Below are 18,949 nucleotides of genomic sequence, written 5' to 3'. Positions count from 1 at the left end.
CAAACTTGTCAATTTTCTTTTTTTATTCATGATCCATGGAACAAATCGCAGGGAGAGACTATCGGATCCGAGATTTTGACTGGAAAAATCGCAGTGAAAAGCAACATAAAGGTTGAATTTGTGGAAGCCAGATCTATCAATATTAAGCAAATTCCAGGTGATATTCATGATCCTTTTACTCAATTTTATGTTATAATAATAATATATATGGCATTCTTTCCAGTCTATTTGAATCTGGTATAAATCTTAATGATCAAATTAGAGCCTATATAACATATATAAATGTGTATCCCCCTTATTATATCTGCAAAGCATGAAAACTATCATCAACATACATAGTAAATTCTTCAAAGTATCATTATAATCGAAGAACGGACCGATTAATACTTTAAGTCAACATAATTAAACATAGGGAAAAACTGGGAAAAAAAAAGATCCAAAATATAATGTCTTGGTCATATAAATTTCAGCACATCGCAGTATTAAACCATAGAATCACATAATCACTTCATAAGAGAGTAGATATTAAACACTAAACATAACATACTAAAGCAAATATCAGATTAAGTCGATTACGAAACAAACATTTATAAGACTGTAGATTTAGAAAACAACACTAAGTTGACATCATCACACATTTCCGGGAGCACACCGAATGATATTAGCTAGAACAAACTCAGGAGAAATTGGAAGTGTAAAAACGACTTTATCACCATGCTTCAATCGAGCATCCTTTGCAAAGCCATACCAACCTCGACCAATACGTCTGGTACAACGGCCAGGAGGATAACTCGTGGTAACAGCACACAAGTAAAGCTGTTCAGTTTCTTGATTAACCAAAACAACACTATTTTGATCTGGTGGAAAACACTTATCGGCAATATGCTTCGGAATATGCTTCAAAACAAATATAGATTTAATGTTAATACACTTGAAAAAGTACCCAAACAATATATAATTATGGTCTATGAATTAATAGCTAAAAAACTAACCAAAACATTTCTTCCTGCAGCCATAGATTTAGTAATTTTCACCTCCCAATGAAAATATTCTTGGTTAATGTCCACATCAGGGTGTTCAATATTAAGAGGGACATCATCAAGACCGTTATAGCCAAACACAACACCATCTTCCCGTAATAAAAGTTGAGGCAAAACATTGGGCTCAAACGAAGCAGTATCAACAAAAGCAGATTGAAGAACACAATTAGGAACAACGCTTCTAAGACTTTGTTGATCTTCTGGAAACAGTAAACCAAGGTATTTGACCTCCTCACCGAGATCATCAACAACCTTCATTTGAAACTCATTATCAATTATTTGATAACTAAGTATAACTTTCTGGGGTTTTGAAAAACCACAGTACATAGCAATAACACTCCCATCGTACAGACAACCTCCATCACCATCATTACCGATATAAACCTTAAAATAGTTATTATAATCATCTCTTATAAATCCTACACCCTCACTCAACAATCTAGTTTTTTCCACCATCCAGAATTCATTGGGGAGAGGAATTTTCGGCTACAACAAAAATAAACTTTATTAAATTTCCCACCACAACCAAGAAAATATAGTAAATAAGCAGAACTCTTGGAATAAATCATACCTCATATGGCGAGATTATAGTTTCCATTTCAAAATGAGGATTTGTTCCCATTGATTGGTAAACACTGAAGTAAATCAAAATGAAACCAAATATAAAAATGCATAGTAAAAGTATAATCACAAAAGGGTGATATTTGTTTGCAAAAACAGAGTTATATAAGACAGTATAACAAAAATGGATTTAAGAAACACACCTTTTCAAACTCTCAGCAATATCTGGAAAAAGGTAGGAGAAAGGGAAATTCATGGTGAGGATAAATGAAGTGTGGAAAGTGAATCACACAAGTAAAAGATGTAGATAAGACATATATATACTCATATAAACTAATAAAAAAATTTAAAAGCAGAGAGTCGTGGGTCTCAAGAAGGAAAAAGACTAATTATAATTGAAGTTTTTTAAAAAAACTATAGCTAAACCACATAAATAAATAGCAGTAATTTTTAATTTTTTTTTTGATATTACAACGATTTGACTAAATAAAGATATAAAGGTGAAAAACAGCTCATACAAATTAAAATAATGTAACTTTGTATGAACTCATCTAAGATATATTTCAGACTGAAATTCTGACACAGAAGAGAGAGTGTCACGTCGGAAAGAAAATACTAATCTTACTTAAAGGAACGAAGTAGGAAAATAAAAACTTGGTTAGATAAATCAAAATGTCTGGAACCTGACGACGTTGATATTTTTTCAGCAAAATACAGTGAGACAAAAGCAGATAAATGTGACATTCTTTCACTGACAGGATTTGTAGTTAATCTATTATATAATTCAATTGAAACTATTATCATATGGAATTATATATATATATATATATATAATAATAATAAAATCTTAATATAAATACTTTAAATAATGCTTTTAAAGTTAAATTTATTATTTTATATAATTAAAATTATTTCATATTCTTAAACATATAACACTTACAAAAAGTAAAATAAATAAGGATTTACTAATTATTAAAAAATAAAATAAAACATGAATGGTTGAATGTATTACAGTAAAACTGAATTTCAATCAAATACCTGTTGTATTAAAAATCAAATAATACAGCTAAATACATAATAGAAATGCTATATTCTTTGAAAAACTTCCGGATAAACAACATTAATCGTAGAGGTACACGATTCACCAATATCATTTAACATTAAAACTTTAAGACCACACCTAGTTTTAACCCGAGATAAAGCTACATACAACTGTCCATGAGAGAAAACCGATCTAGGCAAATAAAGACCAACGGCCGACAAAGTTTGTCCTTGACTTTTGTTAATAGTCATTGCAAAACAAACACAAAGAGGGAATTGAAGTCTCTCGAAAGATATCGATACATTAGCACCAGACGGAATCAAACTCATTCGAGGAATATAAACTTTCTCTGTTATACCAGATTTATCCACAAATTTGGCCCCAATAACATGTATACCCAATTCAACAACTATCAAGCGAGTTCCATTGCATAAACCGGAAGCAACATCAATATTACGAAGCAGCATTACAGGAACCCCAATTTTAAGTTTCAAACTGTGATTCGGTAGCCCAGAACATTTGATATCATTCAAAAATTCAGGAGTGATCCAACGATGATCAATTCCTAATTCTTGATCACATTTAATAACTGTATCACAACTCAAATATTCTTTATAATCACTTGGAATTAATGACATCACATGGTCATTCACCTTTTCTACTATTTCCAATGTAGGACACAATATTGCACGATCTTGAAAGAAGTTGAGATTGGATAATTCTTTCAACAAATTTGGATAAATTATATCAACTATATCAGAAACATGATTAGTAGAATTTTTCACACAAATATCATCAGGTATATCTATCAACGCCTCCCCATCTTCAGATTGACCCAATTTCCCATCACCAACATTAAGAACCCACTTTGCAAAATCCTTAACCAAATTATTCTCGGTAGTATCCAACGAAAATTGCAAACGCATATTTTGCGTCAATCTCAAAACTCTACATCGACGCCATAATAAAGATGAATTAATGCATGCATGAACAACCTCCCCACGACCACCTTTAGGAATAACAGGTAAAATTTGTCTAAAATCTCCCCCAAAAACAATTGTCTTTCCCCCGAAAGGTTTATCAGATGCACCAACAACAGTTTCTTTCATAATATCCCGCAAAGTCCTTTCAAAAGCTTCAATCCCCCAACGATGAATCATCGGGGCTTCATCCCATATAATTAAACTTGCCGCAATTAAAAGTTCAGATTTATCCGTTTTCTTCTCAATGCTGCAACAGGATTCTTCGTTTAAAACCAATGGTAATCCAAATTGAGAATGTGCGGTTCGTCCACCCGGGAGTAAAAGAGCAGCAATACCACTTGAAGCAACATTAAGGACAATTTTGCTTTCTGATCTAAATCGAAATGATAGCGTGTTCCAAAGGTAAGTTTTTCCAGTACCTCCGTAACCATCAATAAAGAACATGACGCCAAGATTATTGTTAACTGAATTAACAATTTCTTCGTATGCCGACAATTGTTCAGTATTTAGAGAGGCAAAACAATTCCGATGCAATATCAACATCTCTTCCGAATCATAAGATAACTCATTAGCTAATAAAATATTGTTAAATGGAACATGATCGGGCAAATCCAATTTAGGCATGCACGAAAAATTTTCAAGCAGCTTTCCATTTTGACGTAGATTTTTGTCAATCTCATACAAACAAAGTTGTTTTAAATCATCATTAGATATCAACAACTCTGCAACAATATATATTAACTCCATTAGAAATTCAAGTCAAATACACAAAAATGTAACAAAAAAAAAAAAAACTAACCTTCATTGTTTAACAGGCGACGCCTACTATGCAAAATGCCATCAGCCAAGATTTCCCAAGATTGATCCCACACATATCTTGGATCACTCAACGATCCACCCAATAGGTATTTAGTAAACAACTCACGGATAGCTCTTCCGGAACCTAAAACAGAAACCTCACGAATAGCATCAATAAACTCACGATCATCAGACAATAAATGCATAGCAGCACAGGCTTCACGATTTGAATCATATGTAACTCCATTAACAGTTCTAATATCCTCATAACTGGTACAACCAACTTGACGACTCAACAATAACCTTAAATAATATAATTCCTGAGAACTATGAGGAACAGAAGTCAACCTTCCAACCGAAACACCTCGTTGACGGGGATGCCAAGAACACTTTGTAGAATCATAAGTAAACATGCTTGGGTATTGAATGTAACTTAATGATCGTCCAAAAGGATATTTTTTATTAGCCTCCATCCAAGCAAGAAACATTGTATTCTTTTGTTGATTCTTGCGCAAAACATTCTTCAATTTCGAATTATCATTAAAAGTTACACGCTGTTCACGAAAAAGGTGGAAAGATAATCTTTGAACTGAAGGCCATCTATTGTGAATATCAAAAGAAAAAATTCTCCAAATTGATTCAGAAGGAGACAAATATCTACAATCATAAAATTGTTGTATCTCATCCACACAATCCTCCCCACCGGACTGTAGCGTTGCAGTAACCCTATCAACACCTTTGGTTATATATTTGAATAAATACTTGATGCAATTAGACTTATTGCATATTTCAATATTTACATGTGCCTGATACTTCATAATTAATTTTGGATTATAAGGAACAACACTTCGATTATCTAACTCAACTTCCTTTTTAAATACTGTAACACCTGTATCTCTTCTTCTATATATAGGATATCCACTTTCATCAAATCTTGTACATGAGATAAACTTTTTTGGATAAAACTTTGAACATCGACGATTTTTAATGCACGGAGAATTTCTATGGCCATTGCCACATGGACCATGTATCATGAAATTGGAAACTGTGGCGAAAAGCTTTGGAAATCTTACTGGGTCAGGTAACTCAGCACAAATGACAGAATCAATGGCTGAAGCAGAGTTGAGTTTGTCCCGATAATCGAGCCAAAGTAATATATGTGCATGTGGCAAACCCCGTTTTTGAAACTCAATGGTATAAACACCTAAAAAAATTAGATTTTCAATTTACATATACATTTTTAACAACATATAAACCATCCCAAAATATTCAAATGAAATAACTTTGAAATAAAAAATTGAATAAAGAAAGATAATAAGGATAAGAAAACAAAAAACATGACTCACTTACTTGCAATAACACGTCCGAAGAAATCACCTTTTTTAAAGTCATTCATCATTTCATCAAGCTTAAGTTTAAATACTCGACAACAAATATCAGGTCTAAAACATGCATATGTGCCACTTCTTAACAAATGACGTTGAATTTCAACCCATCTTGGATTACACGTTACTGTTAAGAATAAATCTGGATATCCATACCTCTTGCACAATGCCATTGCATCTTGACAATTATTAAACATATACCGTCTACCTCCAGTAAAAGAAGATGGCAAAACAATTCGTGCACCTATCGAAGATGCATCAATATCACCACGATCAACAGCTTCTTCAATCCCAGATAAAAAACCAGATCGAATAGTACTTTGATTCTCTCTATAAAAAGACAACCTTTGAGCCTCAAGCATTGAATACGAATCTACGACGAATTGCTGAAATAGTCGTCTACCTTTTAAAATAACTGAATCTTCAATTATCCTTTCTTGTAACCTAAACGCCAGAAATTCCCTCAAAGAAACACGAATGCGCTTGTTAACACTTGTGGAAGTTGAAATTTGATTGCGTTCAATATGTTCATTAAATTGATCTTCCCCATAAGGAAATAACAACGGATACTGAAGTGGTAAGTACTTTGGATGAGTTTCATGTATACGCTTAAGATATCCATCTTTCTCATTAACAATGATATCCCTTCCAATTTCAGATGTATCAAAATCACCAACAATTAATGCTGCAATTTCATCAACTTCAGGTACATTATACGTTCGAGAATCAGAAATTCTATTTCTAAACAAACGTAACTTGACTGAAACATTTTGATTTATACATCGATAGTCACGAACCAATCGAAAACACTTGACCAACTTATTATGAGAATCCATCGAATGTAATAATTCTCTTACTAAACTCTCATCAATAGCACTTTCTGGATCATCAGGGCTGGAGAAAAAATGGGAAATTAACACTATACACATAAATCATTATAAAAAAAAACTAAATATTATTATAAATACTTCCAACATAAAAGATACAAAATTAATACCTGAAATGCGCCATTCTATTAGATATCTCATTTTGAGTATCGTATATATAGAGCTGAACAAATTTTGGAGGATGACCTTCTGATGGTAAAAGAGTGCCGATTCGGTGGTAATTTTGTCCAGAAATGACGAATTGGGGAGGACCACCACCTTTATTTCTTTCGTATTCAATTTTACCACCCAACGATGTAAAAGCAAACATGTTATTATACATTCTTAAATTCAAGAGGAAATTACTGCTTCGAGGATCAGTGCCATTAAACAACAATCTAAGAATAGCCGGTGGTTCAATCATATACGGCAACGTAACATCACCTTTCTGACAACACAAAGAAACTGCGGGAATACTATTAAATACATTTTTTTCAGCTCTCTCGTTATACCAAATAAGTGCTCCACAATTCTGACAACCAATCGTCATGTCTCCCAAATCCAAATATTCTACAAAAATTAAAATAAAATAAATAAAAATTACATAATAATATATCTAAGATAAAGTTAACACGAATAATGAAAGAGTAATTAATAATATTTTACGTTGATATTCACTTTCACGAAACATTTCGAAATTGTCCACAGGAATCGCGTTCGGTAATTGTCCAGATAGATGATTATAACAAATATCATTGGCAGCTACATTAAAAAACAAAAACTGATTATATTCAATAACATTAACGTTGTTATAGTACAAATTTTTGTTACAAAGAATCAACACAAGAATTTATCAATATGATCTTACTCACGCGAAACACGGCGTAAACATGATGAAGAGCCAATGATAGTTTCAACAAAATTGGTTGACTTACTGTTTGAAACTGGAAAATGAATCCAATAGAAGTCTATTAATAAGAATTACTACACAAAAATAATAAATAAATCAAAGGAAAATACAAAAATAAATGATTTTCTTTAGCATTAATGGTCATTTAAGCCATGAAATATATTTAGTCAAACTTCAAACAAAACACGGAGAAATCCTACGTCCTCTACGAACAACTCGAACATTCGGACACACAGCTGAAAATTTCCGTTTGGATTTCAATTTGTTAACTCTGTCGAGCCTCCTTTGCTTTGATAATAATGCAGGATACAACCCCTCTTCCATATAAAAAAATACTTAAAATATATTAAGTTAAAGATTTTTGTAGTTATAGTCTTATAATATAAATAAGAAAGAACTTCTATTATACTCTTATACAAACCCAACAATATAGTATTATAATATAGTATTACAAAGTGTGCTGACACTCTGTTCCACAAAAATCTAGACGCAGCCTAAAATACAGACACAGTCTGCAGGTGCTGCAAAATTTGAAGATAGAAAAAGCAGACATCATATCCATCAGAATCAGAAATCAGAAAGTCAGGCTAATACCCTACAAAGAAGATATAGGGCACAGTTCACTACAAATAGGCAATAATTAAAACATTAAAAAAATAACAAATAATAACACAACCAAAAGCATCTCAACAAATACCGAAAAATACCTCAACAAATTATATATTAATTAAACATTGATTAGATGCCATAAGAGTAATGGAAAAATATGAAAGACACATATAAACCACAATTAATAATTGTTATATAAAAGTTTTTAATTAAAAAAAATAAGTTTTATTTATAATTAAATTTAAAATTGTAATTAATAGTAGAATAATAGCACGAAAACAAAATAAATAAATATATCAAACACATATCCATAATTTGCCTTGAATTACAAAAACCTAATTGGCTTGCAAAATAAAGAACAATAAGGCACTAACTGGTAAAAAACATATGGATGAAACCTATCTAATATTCCATCCAGAAACAATGGAAAATACAACTTCTCCAACATTAGAATGCTAACAAAAACAACAATGATATAGTTTTTAAATCCTAAAAACAACACATTTATATAGACATAAGTAGATACCCAAACATAATTCTTTTCAAATGCCACGGGATTTCTTTAATGGAACACCTTCAAGAATATGGCACAAATTTCTTTTGGCCACAATTGGTTCCCCAGCAGTTAATCGACAGTCGGATCGAGCAAAACCTTGTAAAACAGGAACAACGGTTGGACCTTGGCAGCAACCCAAATTAGATGTACCAATAATATCAAAACCAACTGGAACAATCTCAGAGAATGAAGGCTTGAAAATGCACTACAAAAAAAATAAAAGAAAACAAATTTAATAATATATTAATCTGCATGTATATACAAAGGCAAATTGACTTAAATACAAAATGAAATTTTTCAAAACTCACACAAACCTTGGTTGGAGTGTATGAGCTGCCTTTTGATAAGAAACTTTGAATGATGGTTAGATCCGAAGTCATCTCAACAACTTCAAAGACAGCAGGCAATAAAATATTTGGACCATGTGTTTTGCGCACAACATAAAGATAATTCTTCCCCAGAAAATTGCTATAGGAGTTGTAGGAGTCTTTCTTATTCAAACCCTATTATAAAATCAACAGAATTTGAAATTTTAAAAATTATTAATAATAATAATCCTAATTAAAAATATAATATCTGTAAACTAACCATTTTGTTTCCTCTAGTAGAAACACATCCAGTAATTAACTCATCAAAAGCAGTAAAAATAGCCTTTCCAGTAGAATCACCAACAACAAATTCAACTTTCCGCCTATTAGGACAACATAAAATTAAACATAAAACCCCAAAAAAAAAAATTTATACTCAAACGAAAACCAAAGAAATAAATCATTACTTCGGAGAAACCCGGAATGAGGTACGGTGACATTCAGTGCAGTAGAAAGATGAATTGTATTTAATTAGATTTCTTTGACAATCACATACGGCATAAAACCAATCATCATAGTTTGTAATTTCAACCATTTCGGCAAAGGTAACAAACAATCCATAAACCGGGGATTTAACCAAATCATATAAGGTTTTCACCGGATAACATTGATCAAAAAGACGATAATTTTTCTCAATCATCTTCATTTTAACTGCAATAGAGCGAATATAGCAGCGACTAAACTTCTTCTTAAATCTGTAGAGAATATAAATAAATTCGACGACATTAATAAACAAATAACACAATAATTTGAACATAATATTAAATGAAATACATAAAATCCTCATTACCCCATCTTAAAACTAATAAGTTCAGCAATATGAGGATCAACTAATACTCTTGTAACATCATCCACACTTTCAACAAACACATAACCTAACAACATTTTAAAATATAATAATATATCATCAGTATCACAAAAAATGAGCAAACACCAAATGCAAAATATAATGTTAAACAAATAGAGAAAACCTTTATCCATTTTCACTCTAGCAAATTGAAGCATAACAATAGGTAACCCCTCATAGCAGTTGTTGAAAAGACTTTGAAACTGAGTAACAGAGGAACCGCGAAGTTCACAATCAAACCTACCCCTGCGAAATACACTAATTAAAATTTACTATTTTTTGGTTTTTTATAAAATCTGGTAACAGCTAATAAAAAAAATTGTTTGTATATACCTGCGATCACTTAACTGTAATTTCACAACAGTCTTCATATTACCATTGAAATCAAGGAAAACTTCATAGTGCAACGCTGTCAACATTCCAATAACATCTAAAATAAGGGGAAAAAAAAACAAAATAAGAAACAATCAATATAAGGTAGAAAAATCAAAGTATATAAGGTAATAAATAAAAAGAATACTAATTAAGATTGACAAATTAAAAAATACTGTAAATACATACCAACATAATATCTATGTGAAATAGAAGAGGTTAAAACCTCAGACGACGATAAAAGAGATAATCCACTTCTTTTGATCAACAAACAATTAGAGAAGTATATTTCTGTCTTTTCATTGAAAGAAATGTTATATTCACTGAAGACACCAATCCCACAGTCTAAATTTCGAGAAACATTGAAGGAAGAAATAACATAAACATTGTATTCACGTAAAATTGGAGCAAATTTTTGAAGACAATGAGTAGGAACCGAAGCCTGTATCTGTTTACCCTATACAAAAAATTAAGAATGTTTAAAACTATTTATAACCCTCATCAGAAAACGAAAGAAACAAACAAATAATATGACCCAATATAAAAAGTAACATACTTCCTGGTCAAGCAAAATCAGTTCCATTGTATTAACCTTTCCATTAACTAAAACACTACCAACAGTCCAAATCCTAATAACTCTGGCTTCCACTCTCCAATTTACTCTCCCAGGTTTAAGTTCACTGAAATAGCTTAAAGGGATATTCATAGTAGCTATGTAACTTGGGATTGAATCTATAAATGTGAGAGTGAGATGTGACTCTGATATATAGAAAAAGAAAGAAGCGTATATTATGCAACTAATATAATAAGTGAGACCCACACCTTGAAAGCTGTAATAGCTATATAACTATTGAATTAAAATATAAAATTATATGCAAAGACATAATTACTCTTGATATCATGAATTAGCATTTAATGCTCCACTGTATATTTGATGTGGTTATAGAAATAAAATATATAATTTATTATGTGGATAATATGCAACCTCACACAATCCTTTATTACTCCTTAGAATAACCAAAATAAGTAGTAACAATTTTCATGCAACAATGGACAACAACATTTGATCACATGCTATTCTCATGGAAAGACTATATAACCAATTGACTAAACATGTAACAAAATTTTAGTCAACAAAACTTCTTGGCATAAAAATAAAAATTCAATCAGACCTTTTTTTTTTCCCTTTTTTCTATCCCTCTCTAAAATAAGATCTTGTAATCCATTCATCTTTAGAAAACAAACAAAATTATAAAAAAAAATTACAGGCGAAACTCTATGCATAATTAACTTAATAATTTTATACTTACCAGCGATTAATAAAAAGAAACTCTATAATTTCCAACTTGTAACATCAGCAAAGTATTAAGTTTATAAATCATAGAAATAGCATAAAATAAACATCTATATTTCGTAGCTCGAAATTCAAAATGTATATAATAAAATCAATAATATGAATATAAAAACGAAATGAATAACAAAAACAAATCATAGTTTAATTTATATTTAAATTGAATTAATAAATCATTATACATAATTCAAAACTCATATATAAAACTTTCAATAAAGATAATTCATTACACATAGTTCATTAATAAATTCATTACATATAAATAAACCTTAGGAATGAGATAACAACACAAAACCACCAACAAAGTGTCCCTAACACAATTCTGACACTTATTTATTAAATAAAACATCATAAGTTTATTATTTCTAAGGCAAGTCACAAGTGAACTTCTGGACTTTGCTGGATTCACCAAGAACTTCAAATGCTGCAGGAAGCTTTCTTTTTGATCCACTAACATCATCTTTCGCAGCAGACACAACTACCTCATTTTGATCACTAACAATTGTAAAATCAATCTGATCAAAGTCATCAAAGTCATCATATTCTTTCAGTGGAGAACCTACGGAAATATCCCTTTTTCCAGCAAACACACTCTGAAAAGGATACATAAATCCAATAAACTTGATAATAATTTCAATGAATACAAATAAATAAAAAACAATAAAGACTTACCTCATCACAACAAACTGAGAGATAATTTTCAATGAAAAAATTCACAAGTTGTGAATCAGCACAAACATCCAAAACATCATAACATTCAGTGGAAACTTTTTGAGAAACCCCATATTTTTTCACTTTGAATAAGAAAGGATCACCAAAGAACGAATCAAGTTCATGGGGATACAGAGAAGCTCCTTCTGGCTACATCAATACAAACACAAATAACTTTATTCAATCCTCAATTAGAATAAGAATAAATACCTATAAACAAAATTACCATTGAAGACAAAGCACCAAAAGTATCAGGAGCTAATTGCTTAACAATTTGGTCAGTTAACTTGAAAGATGCTTCACCAGTCAAATCACCCACGGTAAGAATTAGACGGAACCTACAAATATACATTAAAGAATAAGTTACCTAAAAATGGTAATCTAAGAATAAAATCAAACAAATTAAACTCTTTAGCAGTATAAGAAACCTCTGTGAATTATCGTCTTTGTACCACATATCAATACCCTCAACAACACCAAAAAAACATGCACAGACAACAGCAATACCGTCTAGCTTCGAATCAGCGAATTTGGAGAAATTTTGAATTTCATGAACTCCAATAAAACTTTCAACCTTAGACAGCAAGTTAGATTGAGTAGGAAAAACATCGCGATAAACCATAATGTTTTTTTTTTTTTTAATGACAAAGGAAAAGATATGAAGGAAGAAATGATCCAACCTTCCTTAAATAACATAAGATCTCTGATAATTAAGGACATGAGGAAAAGGGAAAATATATATAATAATATTTTATTAGAAGAATAATATTCAAAAGAGAAATGTATGGGGGGAAACTGGCCAAATAATTTAATATTCATTAAAGTGGCAAATCATTACCTCTTTTCAAGCATAAAAAAATACAGGTAAAAAAAAATAATAATACTATATAGAGTTATAATAAGGAATCTACATGACAATTATTCAAAATAAATAGGTCTATGAGGAATCTATTAAAAATTGTCAATGAAACCAAAATAAAAATAAATCTTTTATAAAATGAAGTATAAAAGTATTTAACAATATTTATTCAACTTCTATTGTTATACAACTATATGGATAATCTAGATAAATCAATATACATAAATAGAAAAGACTATAAGGTATCGTTTGGTCAAACATGTTTTTGATATTCTTCTCCAAAAATATAGGAGTCGGGGCAAACAAATTTTGTTAATTAATTAATAAAAATAAGTTTCCTAATTTTTATGTGTAAAATACATCAATAATGAGGTTTTTATAAAATTAATATATACAACTTTTTTTTGTGGAAAATCAACTTTTCGGCAGCTCTCCCTATTCGAATCCTCAAAAACACAAAACCATTATCCTATATTTAACCGATACAATATTTTTTTTTTGGTACATTAACTGATATGTTCATATACACTATTATTTATTCGCCCTTATGTCATGTCCCCATTATTGTTATTATTATTCTTCAAAAGTGCACTATTATATTTTTTTTTCTAAAAAACTGAACTCTTATTATTTTATTTTTTAAAAATAAGGCATGAATATCAGTATTCAATGTACTGGTAACTAAAAAAAAAAATCCTGTAGAATTTTTATTCTTCAAAATATGAAATTAATAACATCAATAATTATACATGTATTTGGATTAAATTACAAAAAAAAATTAACATTGTTAAAGAAAACTCTATGATCGGGTTTGAACTTTTCATCCTTCACACCGATATTTTTACACCGTGTAATAATATTTTAAAAAATATACAATTTCCAAAATATTATTTACAACGGATTTAAAGTTTATGTCATTTAAATTATTAACATAAATTTTACACAAATATAAATTTATTTGATATGTTATGAGTCCTACTAAAATATAAAACAACAATTTTAATTTTATGAATTTAAAAAATATATCAAATTGTTTTAGATTTGTGTAAAAACTGTCATAAATGATTTAAATAATATATACTTCTAATCAAGAGGTAGATTTTCTAATAAAGTGGTAGATTTTATAATATATTATTATTAAAAATGTTAAATTTAGAAACACAAAATAAAGATAAAATATTGCAAACAAAAATTTTAATATTTGTTTATTAAATTTTTAAAATATTATATCGTTAAATATAAAATATTTAATATTTCATAAAAACTTATAATTATTGAAACATATAGCTTAATATATTGATTCTGAAATAGAAATAATAATTGCAAGCAACCATTATATTTCAGGTAACCTTGTACAAAACCACCAAGAAAGTGATCGAAATACACAACTGAAATAAAAACATATACTTCAGATAGTACATAAAGTCCTGTGATTATTTACATAGGTAAAACAAACAAACAACAACAGTACAAACAGGACATCTTAGTAGACCTGGATCTACTCTTTTTCAATCTTAACAGATTTCAATGTAACTTTAGGATATAGAACATCAGATTCTTCAAAAGCCTTGGACAAATTCCTCTTAGAACTACCACCAGCAAACACTTTAGTAGGAGGAGCCAAAGCAGTTTCAGGAGTAACCAAAAGATCAGAGACAAATCCATCTAACTGAGTTTCTTCAACAATCTCTTCTTCAACAACCTCATCGTCAACATCATCAACTAACCCACCAGATTCAGGAGATTTATTATCAATCTACAAATACATATTGAAATCTTAGATAATTTGAATTATTTCAATAAAGAATAAGAAATTAATAATCTATAACAACCTCTTTGGTAGAAACTTGCAGCAGAGAAGGATTGAAAATTTGCATAACGGATGCATCATTGCAAATTCGCTTGACCCTAAATGAACCATCAAATAAAACATGGGTTGAGGAAGATTTCTCAACCTTGAAAAGCAGTTTAGTACCAACCAAATCCTTCAGTTCACTTGGATAGAAACCAGCATTTTCAGCCTGATTATAAAAGTAAAAATCTACGTCAAATCACCGAAACAATAAAATTAGCCTCATTGTACAATAAAACTGGTACTAATATAAAAATACCTTTCCAGCAGAAACCAGATCACTACACTGTTTTCCAATAAGGTTGAACATATCCGAATCGAAAACAACAAAAATAGCATCACCAGTAGCATCGCGAACACGAAACTTGACTTTAAACCTGCAAAAATGATTCAAATTAATAAATTCAATAATAAATATATGAATATATATATTTTAAATATATAATAAACAATGTGAAATAAATAACAGTATTACAAACCTAGGCACCATATGAAAGACATGCTTTACACACCCTTTACAATAATAGGCACCAGAATCAGCACTGACAATTCTATGACAACGACAGGCAGGATACCACCAGTCCTGCCCTTCAACCAAATCACTGATTATACCCAGCACAACATATATACCATCTTCAGATGAACCCAACAGACTTGAGATAGTGCTTTTTGGATTATCACGGATAAAATCTTCTTCAAAAGTAGGTTTGGCACGAGGACCAAGTACAGGAACAACCCCGGTTTGGTCAAGCCCAGAAGAAATATCCCTTATAACAAATATAAATATAGTAAATGATCCCAGTAGTTTGCAAATATGAAATAAATAACAAAAAATATATATAAGACATAAAATGTAATACCCAATTTTTAATTCGACAGCCTCTGGAATATCAGGATTAATGAAAATCTGAGTAGTATTCATGACATTTTGTAGAGAAACTTTATCTGAGAAGAAATAAACATAATAGATAAAAACAAAGTTAAATAATACCAATTTGACCCAAGTCTTTGCCATTAAAATTTAATTTAATAAAAATAACAAAATATTGATTGGCAACAATGTACCTCTAAAAATCTTCAGCTTCGCAAACTGGACAGCTACAACCGGCAATCCTTCGGAAGTATTCTCCATTTTCTTCTGAAGAATATCAACATAATCTCCAAACAATGCAACTTCACATTTTCCACTGCAAAATAACAAAAAGTTTAATATAAAAAAACATATAGATAGACTGCCAAATCCAATTCAATAATTTGAATAAAAATTAATAAATGAAAACATTGAATTACCTCTTATCAGTCAATTCCATGACTATCATTTTTGTAACCCTTCCATCTTTAATGTATTCTCTCTCAACAGATATACCAGTCATTATACCCAGCACATCTAAATATACAACAACCACCAGATAACAAAATTGACATAAAAATGAAGAAATAAAAAAAATCTGCTAATGAAAAATAAAAGACAAAATAACTCAATTTAAGGAAAACAGTAATAATAATAACTAAATGAAAATATAGACATACATACCAACCAAGTAATCATAATCAACCGTATGGGATAAAACATCGGAGATATTGCTAAAAGACAACCCAAACTTTGGTATGGAATCACCCTCACAGATTTGGACTTTGGTTTTCATCTGGAAAAAAAACTTGTATGGATGCAGAGTGGTACGATAGCTACCACTGCTGGGTGCAACAGCCAAGTATGAAAGTTTATAAGTCTGACCCTCCATAATCTTAAGCTTAAAAAGATACAGCAGTTGTTTCCTAATAGTCGCATGAATCTTTCCTCCCTACAAAAATAAAATTAAGAAAGTTTATGTTACATATATAGGAAAAAATGAATTAAAGGAAAATAAAGATATATACCTTTTCATCAATCAAGACCATTTCAATAGAATTAGTCTGGTCATGATTCAAGAAATTAGGAACTTCCCAAACACGAATAACCCGAACCTTAACCCTCCATGATTCTCTTCCAGGAACAACATCACACAACATATCAAAAGATGGATCCATCTGATTAAGGAGTAACTCAAACAAATACTTTATAAAATATGATATCACAAGTATACAAAAGCAAAGACAAAGACATATTTATACCCAAATGGTTCAAATACATAGATGATGGAAGTAATAAATATATGAATCAAATAAAAATGAACTGCCAAAAATGAAAATTATCTGAGCCAGATATCTGCCAGACTGAGTGATATGACAAACCGTTCAGATCTGACAAAATACATTCCTTATGCAAATGCTGACAATGATGACAAACATATAAATGAAAAATAAATTATGAATTTCAAATATAATAAAATAAATGAAGTAACAAAAGATAAATATAAATATAATCTTTCTGCAGACATACAATATAGTATATAAATATTGATAACAAAATAGTATTTTAAATCATCCAATATGTTTTGTCATAGACTTTATTAAATAATCAAGTAATAAAAACTGGACAGGGTTGGTAAAAAGTTTAAAATGAACTGAATGTCAATGCTGAATAAATAGAATATGGGAAAACATAATTAGATAGCAATTGACATTGTATAAAGGTTAATTTACACAAATATAACAGACAAACTGAAATTTTGACAATCAGTTCAATATATAGAAATCAAGTAAAATAGAAATCAAGAAATAATTCATCACATTTTATATAGTCAAAACCTTTTAAAAAAATAAAATAAGAAATTTAAGAAAGATTGAGACCCAACTGTAAACCCTAAATCATCAACAAAATTAAACAAATCTGAGGGCTACATCTTTTTGATAAAACAAATAAAAATAATCATTAGGGGAGAAAACAAAATAATTAGGGGGATACCTCAATATTCAACCCATGTCGTTAGAGGAATTTTTTTGAAGTCTCAAGAGAAGAAGATGCAAAAGCAACGATTGGTAGTAACGTTTATGAATGGAAAGGTAAAGATATGCTTTCCATTGAAAAATAAAAGTAGAACTTGGGCCATTTGGTGTTAAAATCCCTACCGGAGGCCCACTTAAAGCATGAACCATATAATTTTTGTATTTAGGCACAATTTTGTGTGGAATTATTAACAATAAACCATAAAACGTACTTAAAAAAGGTAATTGTTTATAATTTTAAATCAAACTTAAAATGAAGTATAAGATAATCAATTATGTGGTATGGTTAATTACCATTGAAAATATCATTTCAATTTGTAAACATAAGAGGGATATATGATATTAAAATCAATTTAAATCTATTTTTAAATTAAGAAAATTACAAAATTAATCATGTATCCGAGTAAACAAAAGTAATAATTAATTTTAACATAATCCACCATCAATTGATTTAATTTATTAATATAAACTGAACAAAATTTCAATGGCCATTGAAGTACTAAATATTCAGGCCATTGATTATCATTCATAACCTTCAAAAAATGGCTATAAATTATATATAAAAATGCAACAATAACAACGGCAATGATGACCAAATTGGCAAAAAAATAGGCAAGATAATTATCCCCATAGTAACTAAGAATAAAACAAATCCAAAACCAAAACACAAGCAGTCAAATTGATTCAATCACCAACTAATACCACTTATTAATAATGAAATATATATATATATATAAATTTACACAAATCTGGCAACAAATACCAATTATAACACATGATTTATAATAGCAAACAAATACGTCATCTGTCAGACACATTACAAAATCATAATTATTTAGTACTTAACACATTAGACCCTACATCTCAGCATCATTAAAATTACATCAAATAAAAATAAAGTTACAAACAACATTTAACAATCTCTAGATCGCTTGTGATGATCTGCAATTTCC

General features: G+C 29.9%; 3 protein-coding genes across 3 annotated transcripts; all 3 read right to left on the bottom strand.

Annotated features, from left to right (window-relative positions):
* Positions 1-307: 307 nt before the first annotated feature.
* LOC123921546 lies at positions 308-1,881 on the bottom strand. The gene is made up of 4 exons (XM_045974134.1): positions 1,805-1,881; positions 1,612-1,675; positions 993-1,526; positions 308-897 (listed from the first exon to the last, which is right to left on the bottom strand). Exons 1-4 carry the CDS (start codon positions 1,855-1,857, stop codon positions 631-633), a joined length of 918 nt encoding a protein of 305 aa, XP_045830090.1. The 5' UTR covers positions 1,858-1,881; the 3' UTR covers positions 308-630.
* An 806-nt stretch (positions 1,882-2,687) lies between these two features.
* LOC123921992 lies at positions 2,688-10,384 on the bottom strand. Its single transcript, XM_045974742.1, has 13 exons — positions 10,299-10,384; positions 10,090-10,211; positions 9,909-9,993; positions 9,526-9,813; positions 9,339-9,441; positions 9,065-9,253; positions 8,769-8,955; positions 7,548-7,619; positions 7,342-7,437; positions 6,807-7,245; positions 5,775-6,703; positions 4,426-5,628; positions 2,688-4,348 (listed from the first exon to the last, which is right to left on the bottom strand). Exons 1-13 carry the CDS (start codon positions 10,382-10,384, stop codon positions 2,688-2,690), a joined length of 5,460 nt encoding a protein of 1,819 aa, XP_045830698.1.
* A 4,429-nt stretch (positions 10,385-14,813) lies between these two features.
* LOC123921547 (replication protein A 70 kDa DNA-binding subunit B-like) lies at positions 14,814-17,243 on the bottom strand. The gene is made up of 8 exons (XM_045974135.1): positions 16,989-17,243; positions 16,645-16,912; positions 16,401-16,497; positions 16,176-16,297; positions 15,971-16,055; positions 15,590-15,877; positions 15,370-15,487; positions 14,814-15,279 (listed from the first exon to the last, which is right to left on the bottom strand). Exons 1-8 carry the CDS (start codon positions 17,136-17,138, stop codon positions 15,073-15,075), a joined length of 1,335 nt encoding a protein of 444 aa, XP_045830091.1. The 5' UTR covers positions 17,139-17,243; the 3' UTR covers positions 14,814-15,072.
* Between the last annotated feature and the right edge of the window lie 1,706 nt (positions 17,244-18,949).

Source organism: Trifolium pratense, linkage group LG4, assembly GCF_020283565.1.
Source record: "Trifolium pratense cultivar HEN17-A07 linkage group LG4, ARS_RC_1.1, whole genome shotgun sequence".
Lineage (NCBI taxonomy): Eukaryota > Viridiplantae > Streptophyta > Magnoliopsida > Fabales > Fabaceae > Trifolium > Trifolium pratense.
This window is presented reverse-complemented; position numbering and strand designations above follow the sequence as displayed.

Excerpts from the sequence above, each read along its gene's own strand:
- LOC123921992 (XM_045974742.1), bottom strand. The coding sequence starts at position 10,384 with ATGTTGACAGCGTTGCACTATGAAGTTTTCCTTGATTTCAATGGTAAT. Across the intron at positions 9,814-9,908 it reads CTTATTAGTTTTAAGATGGG|ATTTAAGAAGAAGTTTAGTC; the intron begins GTAATGAGGATT and ends TATTCTCTACAG. Across the intron at positions 9,254-9,338 it reads CTACTAGAGGAAACAAAATG|GGTTTGAATAAGAAAGACTC; the intron begins GTTAGTTTACAG and ends ATTTTATAATAG.
- LOC123921546 (XM_045974134.1), bottom strand. The coding sequence starts at position 1,857 with ATGAATTTCCCTTTCTCCTACCTTTTTCCAGATATTGCTGAGAGTTTG. Across the intron at positions 1,676-1,804 it reads ATTGCTGAGAGTTTGAAAAG|TGTTTACCAATCAATGGGAA; the intron begins GTGTGTTTCTTA and ends GATTTACTTCAG. Across the intron at positions 1,527-1,611 it reads CTATAATCTCGCCATATGAG|CCGAAAATTCCTCTCCCCAA; the intron begins GTATGATTTATT and ends TTTTTGTTGTAG.
- LOC123921547 (XM_045974135.1), bottom strand. The coding sequence starts at position 17,138 with ATGGATCCATCTTTTGATATGTTGTGTGATGTTGTTCCTGGAAGAGAA. Across the intron at positions 16,056-16,175 it reads GAAGCTGAAGATTTTTAGAG|ATAAAGTTTCTCTACAAAAT; the intron begins GTACATTGTTGC and ends ATTTCTTCTCAG. Across the intron at positions 15,488-15,589 it reads GTCTTTCATATGGTGCCTAG|GTTTAAAGTCAAGTTTCGTG; the intron begins GTTTGTAATACT and ends TCATTTTTGCAG.